At 32.3% G+C, this 11976-nt stretch overlaps 1 protein-coding gene and 1 long non-coding RNA gene across 3 annotated transcripts; both read right to left on the reverse strand.

The window, feature by feature from the left end:
- Positions 1 to 1856: 1856 nt before the first annotated feature.
- Positions 1857 to 4896, reverse strand: LOC121173519 (uncharacterized). Its single transcript, XR_005888590.1, has 2 exons — positions 2809 to 4896; positions 1857 to 2642 (listed from the first exon to the last, which is right to left on the reverse strand). It is a non-coding gene; the product is annotated as an uncharacterized lncRNA (long non-coding RNA).
- A 266-nt stretch (positions 4897 to 5162) lies between these two features.
- LOC100796094 (uncharacterized) lies at positions 5163 to 7895 on the reverse strand. Of its 2 annotated transcripts, XM_041009449.1 has the most exons (4): positions 7771 to 7895; positions 7477 to 7667; positions 6553 to 7047; positions 5309 to 5941 (listed from the first exon to the last, which is right to left on the reverse strand). In XM_041009449.1, the coding sequence occupies exons 2-4, from the start codon at positions 7562 to 7564 to the stop codon at positions 5421 to 5423; spliced, it is 1104 nt and encodes a 367-aa protein (XP_040865383.1). In that variant the 5' UTR covers positions 7565 to 7667; positions 7771 to 7895; the 3' UTR covers positions 5309 to 5420. The 2 variants fall into 2 exon arrangements, with proteins under 2 accessions (NP_001241275.1, XP_040865383.1); NM_001254346.2 differs by lacking the exon at positions 7771 to 7895 and having other exon boundaries at positions 5163 to 5941; positions 7477 to 7643.
- Between the last annotated feature and the right edge of the window lie 4081 nt (positions 7896 to 11976).

An 11976-nucleotide genomic window follows, 5' to 3' on the forward strand; every position in this document is an offset into this window, starting at 1 on the left:
AAATCTCTTATTTCATGTTTGATTCATATTATCTATAAGGACTAAAAATAAAATTTCATGAATTACAGAGACTAAAAAAAGTAACTATAAATTTGAAAGACTAAAAAGAATGTGACTCAAATTTAAAAATAAAAAATATATTTAACTTTATAAATTTGAAAGACTAAAAAGAATGTGACTCAAATTTAAAAATAAAAAATATATTTAACTCTTAAAATAATGTAAGATGAAAATTAAGAAAATGAGAAGGATAAATCAAACAAATTAAATCGAGAAACTAGATATAAAAATATGGATGTGTGCACGTTTCATTAACTACCCGTAAAAAAAATTGGTAAATTGAAATTTGAATTATTTGACTGTTTGTCATCAAACCTTATAAATATTTTTAAATTTTTATTAAATTAAAATATATTTTTCGTTCTTTTAAAATTAAAAATAATTTTATTTTCATCTTTACAAAAATTTTGGTTCATTTTATATCCTATTAGAATTAAAAGATGTTAAATTTTGGTCCAAAAAAGATTCAGTCATCCGAACCTAAATGATGCTTGTGGAAAATTTACGAAAGGGGATTAGTTTTAAAAACTAATTACCAAATAGGATCTCTTTTTAAAGAATTTGCAATCAGGATTTATTTTTTCTTGGTGCCGCCATTGAAGATGGCGACATAGCTTGGTACTGCCATTGAAGATGGTGATATTGGAGGGTGCCGCCCGTGTTACTGGTGACATAGCAGCTTACGTGGAGGGTGCCGCCCGTGCTACTGGCGAGACACCTCCATGTTGGATCCGCCAATGAAGTTGGCGTTACAGGGCCTGACAAGTGGGTGAGTGAGAAATGGTTTAATTTCTTTCGCTTTTTGTGACCATTGTTTACGAAAATATAAAATAAGTCTTTGTAACAGAATGAACTTAGTAAAAAAAAACAAAAAATAAATAATTAGATCAAATTTTAAATACTCCTAATAAGTTCAACTGGTCAACTTCAAGTATTTAATTAGTTGTGCTTATCGCCATGGTTTATGAATTATGATCCTCCTTCCTTGAATGTAAATAACAATACAGTTGCATGAATATAATAATAACTAAAAGAAAATAGTATACGCATACTAAAAGTATTAATCAATCAGAAATTGTCAAGCACAAATAAACCATTCAAGCTTATAAGCGCTAATAGGCACTGTATTACCAAAACAGTCAAATGGCAAAGACAGGACCTTTAACCTTGAAAATTATATTGAATATCATTCATGAATGATTTTATTAAATTCACAATATATTCAGAACAGGGAAAAAACATCAAAATAATAGTTTTTTTTGCTTAAGAATAAACCCACGATTTCATTTAAAAATTAAGTATGCATGTTAATACTTCAATTTTTTTTTACTATATTGTTCTCTTAAAAATATAGGTACATTCATATTACTTCTTTATATTTTTTAAAAATTAATCTCTTAAAAGTATAAATTTGTATCCAAGTTTTGTCTAAGCACAAAATTTTTCTATATTAGCATATTCAGTTATAATTTTAGATCTTGAAAAAAAAATGGGATTCTTCATCTTTGCCGTCTTTTTACCAAAAAATAAACAAACAGAGAGATATCTTTTTAAATCTTCACGTGTAAAAAAATGAAATTCCAGTATATAATGACTATGCAAAAAAATATGAAGTTGTACATATTGACAAAAAAAATTAATTTGAACTAACACATACATCAATATATAATAAGAAATTATTACAAAATATATATCAAATTTTAAGTTTTACTAAAAAAATGCAAAAAGGCAATCACATATATATAGAGTAGGAAAACAATTAATAAATTAAAACTAATGCACAAAGTAAGAAGTACTGATGTGAAGAAGAGTGGCCTACTTTCCTATAAAGAAAGAACGTGGCCTGAGTCACGTGGGTCATTGCCAACTCATGTCCCGCCAATTTGAATAGCGAAATGGGAAGGGGTGTATCGCCAGCACGTATGGCGGCATGGCCTCTGAGGGATGTCTCGCCAACACAAATGGCGGGATAGGTTGTATCACCAGAAGGAATGGCGAGATGGGAGGTAGAACACTTTTGCCGCCTATTCTACTGGCGGCACCACCTTCAAAACAGACCCACTCCGTCAATTGTCTGAAAAGGGACCCCTTTACGTAAATAGTTTGTAAAGGGGACCCTGAACAGTAAATTTGTCGATGCTTGTCAACTAAATGACTGGACATATGTGCAATAGTTTTTGGTGCAAAAGTATTCTTGAGTAAAACCTGTTGAATAGTTTCAGGCAATTTAAAACCAATAGTAATTGCTACACCTTTCTTTTAACCATGAATCTACACATTGTGAACTCCCGTCAAATCAAAACACAACATTTGATCAAATTTTATCAATATTGGAATTAAAATTAAAATTTCCATTCAAAACCCAAGATTCAACAACAACAAGTTTCTATATCTCTCGGTTGGAGTTCTAAATCCGATTTCGTGTGTGACCCAACAACTCCTAGATTGCGTCGGTGTTGATAGGAGGAAGGATACAACAGAAGCAGCATAAGCCCAAGATAACAGGCCCAAAAGAAGCACAAACCAACATACCCTGAGGATTATGCGTGACTTTCGTGAATGTTGGACAACAGCATAGCTTTCTGTTTAACAAAATGCCAAAGTTGGTTAGTAGTTATTAGTGACATAGTTTGTTAGTAGTGGAACGTGAATTTTGATAGTAGTGGAATGTGATCCTGATTAGCACAAAAGCCTATACAAGCATGAAATAGAAAGCAAGGAATATAGAAGATGAATTTCAGAAATTACCTTTAGTGTAGTAAGGAGGTCCCTTGTCCTTGAATTCAAGGTACATTTCTTGTTATCTTCCCTTCTGCTCCTATCAATTGGTTTGACCTGCCGCCCTCCAATGGCAGATGCCAAACCTTCCTCTGCCAGCCTAGACTGCCTCGAGGCCGCCATGATCAAACACGTTGCAACTCAACTCCACTTCGCCAAGACCCAAGCTTCCATGGAATCCAAACTGGATGTCATTCTCCTGAAACTGAATACCATGGTACCCAACCAACCCTCTCCATCTTCTTCCTTTGCGAAGTCACCACTACCAACCAAAATCATGCCGCCTCCCCTTCCCATGGCACCTCCCCTCCTCCCTGCTAACGACAAGCCTCATGCATCCTCCTCTAACCCTCGCCCTACGAAGTCCCATCAACAAATAGCTCTATTGACTCTGCAACGATAACAACACCGATGGTGCAACATAACACAGAAACCATACCGTCGATGTCTCCAGAGAAGCAGTTGATGACAACACTCGCTCCAATGCAATCACGACCAGTATCAGAGCCGGAGTTCTCATCAACGGTGCCTCCTCTTGTGACGAAACAAGTTACAACGCAAGAGGTTTTGTCGAAGGTATTTTGACACTATTGTACCCAGCTCAGTAAACTATTACCACTTCTACATTGTGCTCTTCGACCCCATCTTCTGCATCATCGTTGGCCTTCAAGTTGTCGGGGTAGTTAGAGTTGTCTAGGAACCAATGGTTGGGACACACTCAATCGCTTAGTTCCTTGCGCGACTATTTGCGAAGAGAAAGAACTAAATCATCGATCTGTTGGCATAAAGATTACGAAGGGAAGCCATGAAAATTACGAAGGGTATTATTTTTGCCCCATGTTTGTTGTTGGTATTAACAAGCGCGGGTGCAAACCACAACTGGACATTATTTCCTGTGCTAGCTACCACCCACCACCATACCTCTCACTTTTTTCCCAACCTTCTATATCCTTTGTTTTTTTTTTCAATTTTTTTTTTCACTTTATTCTCTATCTCAACCATTGCTTTCAATCTTCCAATCCTCCACTCACTATTTGACACGTCAATTCCAATCCCACTTTCATGTTTTTCCCAATGTAACACACACTCTTCAATGTCCATCAACTTTCCAAAGTCCCATCTACATCACTTGATACCCACTTTAATTTGATAATACGTTAGTGCATGTCCTTTCATTTCTCCCGCACCTTTTCTGAAAAAAAAGGACCACTTTTTTCATATCATGTAGTACACCTAAAATGTCTACTATGTCAATCCAATCCTTTGGTTGGAGTCCAAACAGCAATCAGCCTTATCAAGCAATGTCAGCTACACGGACCTTGGTGCTATTGTAGTATGTCAAAAAAAAAAAAGTCAGTCCAAGTCTCACATACCTTTACAATAACTCCCAAACCCAATTCTCAAACTTTATTTTAATTTTTAGCAATCTAATTACTTTTGGCATATTTTTTTGTTATAAATTCAAATCCTATTTTGAAGTCATGGTTTGAAGTCCCAACACTTTGAGGACAAGGTGTTTTTGATGGGCCAGGAAATGATAGGAGAAAGGATACAACAGAAGTAGCAAAAGTCCAAGATAGCAGGCCCAAAAGAAGCACAAACCAACATATCCTTAGGATTATGCGTGACTTTCATGAATGTTGGACAACAACATAGTTTTCTGTTTAACAAAATGCCAAAGTTGGTTAGTAGTTATTAGTGACATAGTTTGTTAGTAGTGGAACGTGAATTCTGTTAATAGTGGAATGTGATTCTGATTAGCACAAAAGCCTATATAAGCATGAAATAGAAAGCAAGGAATACAGATGATGACTTTCAGAAATTACCTTTAGTGTACTAAGAAGGTCCCTTGTCCTCGAATTCAAGGTCTCTTTCCCCTTATCTTCCCCTCTGCTCCTATCAGTGTCTTCTTCGTTATGACAACCTCAACAACACCACACTCTGCAAGCTCCAAATCCATATCTAGTGGAATCAACCTCAAGCCCTCTTCTCAAGATCTAGTGCCAAAGCATGTCAGCATCTTTGTCATGACGACAAAGTGTGGTTAGTGCGGACTCTAGCAAGTCCACCATGACAGTCATCAAATAACTAAGTTCAAATATAATCGAATCTTACATCAAGCCAAAATTTAATGTTTTAATTTCAAGAGGACAAAAAATGAAAAAAATCATAAGGAAATCCAAAGTTCTTCAACTTTTATAAGAACAAAATATATTTTAGTCTTTTTATTACTATTTGAGGCAGATATAGAGTATTTCATATCGTAAATCATTTTCACGAATTCTTTTATACACTTGCATGAGTCTTTGTGACCACATAAATATAAATAAGCTCTTTCGAACGGACCTTATATAATCTTATGTTACTCTGACCACAACCATATTTTATGATGAAAAATTGAAACTACATTAAAACTGGTCTCTCGCATGCATCCCCGGAAAAGGAAAATAGAAATTTACAAAGAGAATAATAGTTGAGAATATCTTTCATCTTGTAATTATAGAAAAGAAAAGCTCAAGTGATTTGCAAAAATCTCAATTACTACATATTATACTGGTACAGATGGAATGGAACTCTAATATTTAGGCAACAGGGAACACTATAACTTGATCAATAACAGGGCCACAAAGAGAACCATAGTCATCAATTCTGGTATGGTAGAAGGAACTGTAGAAAGTGAGTCTGGTTCTTGGTGCAATTGCTTTGAACTTGAAGCTTACAGTCTTGGATGTTCCCTTCCCTTCAGATTTGAAGGGAACTTTGAAGGTATCTTTAGCGGCAAATGCTTCAACCATCATTGATCCATGACACCCATTTTTGGCATCTCCAACTGAAAATGTGATGTTGTAGACTTTGTTGGTAACTGTTCTGATGATTTGGGCAATGGCACTTTCCCTGCCTGCCACAAGCTCCACTGCTCCCAGCCCAAATGGGACATTGAAATGCTTTGAATCAATGAACTTCACAGCCTTGAGTGACTCAATAATCCAACCAGGGAGTGGGGAGAAGCCATCTTGTTGTTGAGGCGGGAGCAAAACACCATTGGTTGAGTTGAAAATGGGGAATGGACCCTCCTCAAAGCCAGGATTTTTTACCAAGTTAACTACAGGATAACATATAATGGTTTTGTTAGAAAATCGGATTTGTATTATCACATAAGGCTTAGTGAAATCAGATAGTTAACATTCCATATCTAATAGTATTGTAATAATGATATTTTTCACACCCCCTTTTTTAAATTGAGTTTCTCTCCTACTACTTGTTATCACAAAAGGTGAGGGAGCAAGGGTAGAGAAAATAATAAACAAATTGAGATGTAGGAAAAACAATTCTGTATCAGATGAGCTATCAGGCTCCATTCATGTGCCTGGCTTACGGCAAAGATCCAACTTCCAACTATGCTTTAAATGTAACTTTTTATTTTTTTTATAAAATAAGGGCAGGGACACTGGAAATGTGATGGCATCAATATCACAACAGACCAAAGAGCATGGAAATTTTTGTCATCTGGAAACTCAGCAAGCGGATTAAATCATGGATTCCTACAACTTTGAACTTTCAGATGTGTCAAAACTGCAGAAAGATCTACGTTGCATACTAATTTGTAATATGTATTCAAAGATAAGCTAGATTCCCATAACATTCCCAAGTGGTATTTGATTGAATAAGTTAGGTTCCAAGAGTAGAGCATAGCATGTGGATATGTTTCATTACCTCTTGTAGGCATTGGAGGGTAGAACTCTCTGATAGCAATGGCATCCAAAAGAGGGCCACAAGATGGATCTTCTTGAACTCCGGGGTTGTGGAAAGTCACTTTGACAACACTAGAAGTGGCCTTAAACCCCCAAGCAATAACATCACCATTGAGGCTATAAAGGGTCTGCAAAGGAACATCACCAGTCTGTGCAGGCACAGAGATCCTCAAAACTTCATCCTGTGCACAAGTCCTTGAGGCCCCAAGAATTAGAGCATACAGTTGACCGGGTTTGACCTTGATATTTTGGGAGATTGAGGCCTCATTGCCAAGCCTCACAGCATGGATTCCATGAGTCACTGGGAAGAACATGCCTCCAGGTTGGGGACCCCCAGAGACATACTCAACCAGACCATTGACTTCCCATTTGGGCAAAGAATATTTCCCCATGAGCTTTGTTTTCTGGAGGTTTTTGGGGTTTGGCTGCTCCTCAAAGTTTCCATTTTGAAGGTAAGCTGCGCAGTTAAAAATTACAAACAAAACACACACAAGAAAAAGAAAAAAAAACTACTTCAGAATCAGTTTTATTAAGTGCACATAATCAGATCCCATATATGTAAAATGAGATAGTATATTCACTTCTCATTTGAATTAGGTAAAACATCTCATTAACTTTGGTAATGTGCTTTTACTTTTTACTCAAAGAAGCTAAATCTCAACATAATGGACAGATCTAAAGTTTACCCACAAAAATTGTAAAAGAAAGCAACCTAAAGAACCATTGCAGCAGGCAAATCAGAGTAAGAGTGGACAATGCAGAACAAGAGTTTGAAGTAAACATAGGCAAAGTGGGAATTAACTCAACTCATGAAACAGATCAAGTTTTTTTCTTTTCGTCACATTTCTATGCATATAAATGAAAGGGTCTGAGATGTGAGCATTACCTTCAGGTACTCTAGGCTGAAGAGCAGCAAAAGCTGAAGCAGCAAATAGCAAAGCCATAAAGAGGGTTGATGTTAGAGTCACCGCCATTTTCACTGCAAAAACTGAAGCCAGAAAGAAAGGGTTTGTTTGTTGTTGCTCTGGAAGAAGAGCAGGACTTGGTGTGGAAGAGAAGTGGAGGAAGCTTCACTTGCTTTTATAGTGGAAAGAGTAAATACCCAGTGTCATAATAGTAATAATGGAACACAACTTAGCAAAAATCATGTAGAAAAGTGCATTAGGGAGGGAACACACACATGATTTGATTTTTTGTTTCCAACCCGCTTTTTCTCCACAATTCATGCTGTGGACCTTTGAATTACTGTTGCAATTCGCCAATTCCTCCTTAGAAAGACAAGAGTCTGAAACTACATAACGTTGCAATTCATGTTTTATTAACATTTTTTCTTGTTTTATTTTTTGATTTTATGATGTCGGTGGTTATATTTTTAATCATTTCAATCTCGGGGATGAGAATCCGAAATTGGATGAGTATACTTCTAGATCTATCCCTTTCTAGTCTTTCTTGATTGTGTAAGTGGAATTTTAATTGATTTTTTTTCTGACCATTACCAATTTTGGTTTTGTAATCCACGTGATGTGCTTGGCTTTTCGATAGAAACAATTGAATTATGATTTGGATAGAAATATAAAAATAACTTGTTGTCCAATAATTTAGGACTGTGTTAAGTATGCTCATCTATTTATCCTATATGAATTCCGAGGGTTAAATTATGGTATTCACAACTAAGATAGTACTCTTTTATCTCATGACATCACTGTTTAATTATATTGTGCCAAAGTTATTGATTTTTCACTTTTTCATGACTAGTTTAAACTCATTAATCATTTTTATTCCTTTAGTATCATTCGATAGAATGAAATGAAATAAAATCATAATTTTAAATTATAGTAAAGTATAAAAATATGAATCTTATCTTATTTTAGTGTTCATTTTTTTCCTGCTCTTTCTCAAATCAAATGAATAATAAATCATTAATTACATTATCTGAAATTATTGACTACTTAATCAAAACAACTAGTCACTTTTTTTTTTACATACAACAACTAACTAATCACTTGTATAAAATTACGCATGTCATTATTATAAAATTATTTTTTTTAAAATAAATTATTGTCACATACGTAAATACAATGATATCTTAGACCACTATACCAACCTTTTGGTTATAATAACATAAAATTTTACCTTAACGAATAATATTTTTAATTGCTGAATTTGACGATAAATATTTTACAAACGCTTGATTGATTTCTTTTAACAATAGTATTTTACATCTTATAAAAAGATTACACTTTTTTAAAAGATTTATTATATTATTTAATTTAATTTTAATAATATATAATATATTAAAATTACAATACATTTCAACTAAATATAATTTATTGATCAACCATGCAGCACTAAATTTTTGTTGGTATACACCGCGTACGCATTATTGAACTAATAACTGTCCAGTAGGTAAAGTAGTATATGTTACTTCAACAGTTCAACTGGTAATATAATGTTTGTATTCACCAAAAAAATAAAATATTAATTGCTTGCATACATTATGGGAGTATTTCATATTATTATCCTTCATAAATTTTGTACGTTTTTTCTGAAATTCTTCCTCTCAGCTCATAAATTTATACGTGTTTTTCTGAAATATTGTGACATTATTTCCCTGTAATATGTACTAATTAATTTCTAATGCAGTTGCTAATTGTCAAATCCCAAACCAAAATGTCAAAGCAACCAAGTTTATAATTTATTTCGGTTCACATTTACACAACTGACAAGCTGCCTCGGCGAGCTGTAATTCTAATTCTATTTTTTTATCGATGCATGGTAATTCTAAGTTCTAACAACCAACACTTGCAATATATTGAACTTCTTTCTGCTAATTAAATCAAAACAATTACTATTAGAAATTAGAAGTTGAGGAAGGTTGAAAAAAAAAGCACCGAATGAAAGGTTGCTTTCATGTCATTTCCAATTCCTGAGGTCAAGGTGTAGCTTCATGTTCTATTGCTCTCGTTGGACCATTTGTTTCTTAATTTGTGTTTGGAAAGTTTCAAATGTATATTCTAATTTTGAAGTGTATGTATGGTAAAAAGAGGGACAGAACAAAAATGAAAAAGACGAATTGATGGATGATAAATGTTATTAACATTTTTAACACACTTTTTGTATTAATTAAAATTTAATAAAAATCATAATTTTTTTTGTGAGTTTTATATCTTTATTTAACGTGTCTCTATTATTATTGTAGTTTTTAAATATAAATGTAAACCAAGATGAGTAGCAACAGTACATTCTCTCTTGACACATGCATTTTTTGTAACATACATTCTTTTTTTTTTTCAAATTTCTTGAAAATTATAAAATTTAGATAATTAAATATGATGTATAATTTATAAAATTTTATAATTTTTAATCAACTTTAACCAATAAAAATACATTAATTATAAAATATTTATCTTTTAAGCAATAGTAAAATATGTTAAAAAGAGTGTGCTATAAGTATCATTAGCCTTTCTTATTGATAAATATATTGAATATAAGATAACAGAGAAGGTGGCTAATATAATAACCCTTTGTTTAAAACTTTAAGTAGGTCCATTGGTGTGGACTGTTGTCTTTCGTTGGATTGTTGCTCTTGCTGCCAAGCGTTGATTTGCAGTAAGTTGATTCCAAACTCACCTCTCACTTGTTTGCCTCCATTTGGTTATGATGAATTTTGTTATTCGCACAAACTGATTTTGTACATAGTACATTTATTTCGATGGAGGTACCCGGATTGGTTCAATTTGATTTTAGAAAATAAAATAATTAATATATTTAAGTTTAAATATGCTTTTATTCTCTTTAATTGCGTAAGTTTGTTTTTTATTCCCCAAATTTAAAATTATTCTTTTTGTCCCTGTAGTTTGAAAAAAAAAACTTTTTTAGTCTAAAATATGGCTAAATTTTTTGCTTACGTGACTATCGAATTAAAGTCATTTACATAAAAATCTAGCTAAATTTTATATTCTTATCATCAAATACCTTATTACATGTTTATTTTTCTTTCAAAATATTCATATCCACAGTGTTTTGGTATAGGGTATTTGAGTAGAAGAACTATAGGAGACTTTTTTCAAATTACCAGACTAAAAAGATTAATTTTAATTTTGAAGGATAAAAAATAAACTTATTTCAAATTTGAGGGATTAAAATTCAACCTTAAATTAAATTAATTTAATTTTTTTTATTTTTTGTAGCAAATTTAGTCGATAAAAATATGTTAATTTGGTTCAGTTCATTGAATTTTATATACTTTTTATTTTTGAAATTTAGAGAAGAAATTAAAATTGATTGATTTAAATAATTATATTCTTTTTAATTAAAATAACGTCGTAATGTGTTCATAAGTTTTTTTTTTGGTGAATTAATGTGTTCATAAGTATAAGTACCGAGAAGAAGATTTATGTTAATTAATTTGAATAGCTATTATTTGTAGGCAAAATGAATTGGTTTAGTTTAAATTCAAATATATACGTTAAAATGAACTAATTTAGTTTAATCTTAAGATTTTTGGAGTTGGTCTAAACTTATTTGTACCTTTAATATTTCGAAAGAGTATATCGACTATTAGATGATAAAAATATTAAAAAAAATAAAGTAATTATAATGAGATATTGTACTTTATGTTAGGATTTATTTTTTTTCCCCAATTATTATCATTGAAGTTTTTTATTTTTTATATCACTGTGTTATAGGTAGGGGTGAGAATAGGATAGACCCATCTATAAGGACCTACGACTTGGCCTACATAAAGTTTGGTCTGACCTGATCTATTTAATTAAAAGGTTAGGCTCAGACTTTTTTAAAAACCTATTAAATTAAATAGACCAGGCTTATTAAAAAGTATTATAAGCCTGATAGGTCGGCCTATATATATATATATATATATATATATATATATATATATATATATTATTTTTTGGATACAATTAATATTATTTTTTAAAAAACTAGCAGATTTCATCCTTATAATTAAGTAAAATTTTAACTACAAGGTGTGAGTGAGGTGTTCCTTTATATTTTTCATTTTTTTATTAGTTTTCCTATTTCTGTTAACAGTTCATTTTTCTATTCCTATTAGGTTTCTTTTTTCTTTTATTACGTTCCTGTATTTTAGAGCAAATAAAAATCATATCCTATTATATCGTACATTCCTATACAAAAATCATATCCTATTATGCTCATATACAAAAATCATATCCTTCTTCTATTAGGTTTCCTTTTTTTTTTTAACTTTTCTATTACGTTCCTAACCAAACAAAAATCATATCTTATCATATCCTATTACGTTCTTATACAAAAATCATATCCTATCATATCCTATTAAGTTCCTATATAGAAATCATATCATTTTTCTATCAGGTTTCCTTTTTTTTTTAACTTTCCTATTAAG

This window comes from Glycine max, chromosome 15 (genome assembly GCF_000004515.6).
Source record: "Glycine max cultivar Williams 82 chromosome 15, Glycine_max_v4.0, whole genome shotgun sequence".
NCBI lineage: Eukaryota > Viridiplantae > Streptophyta > Magnoliopsida > Fabales > Fabaceae > Glycine > Glycine max.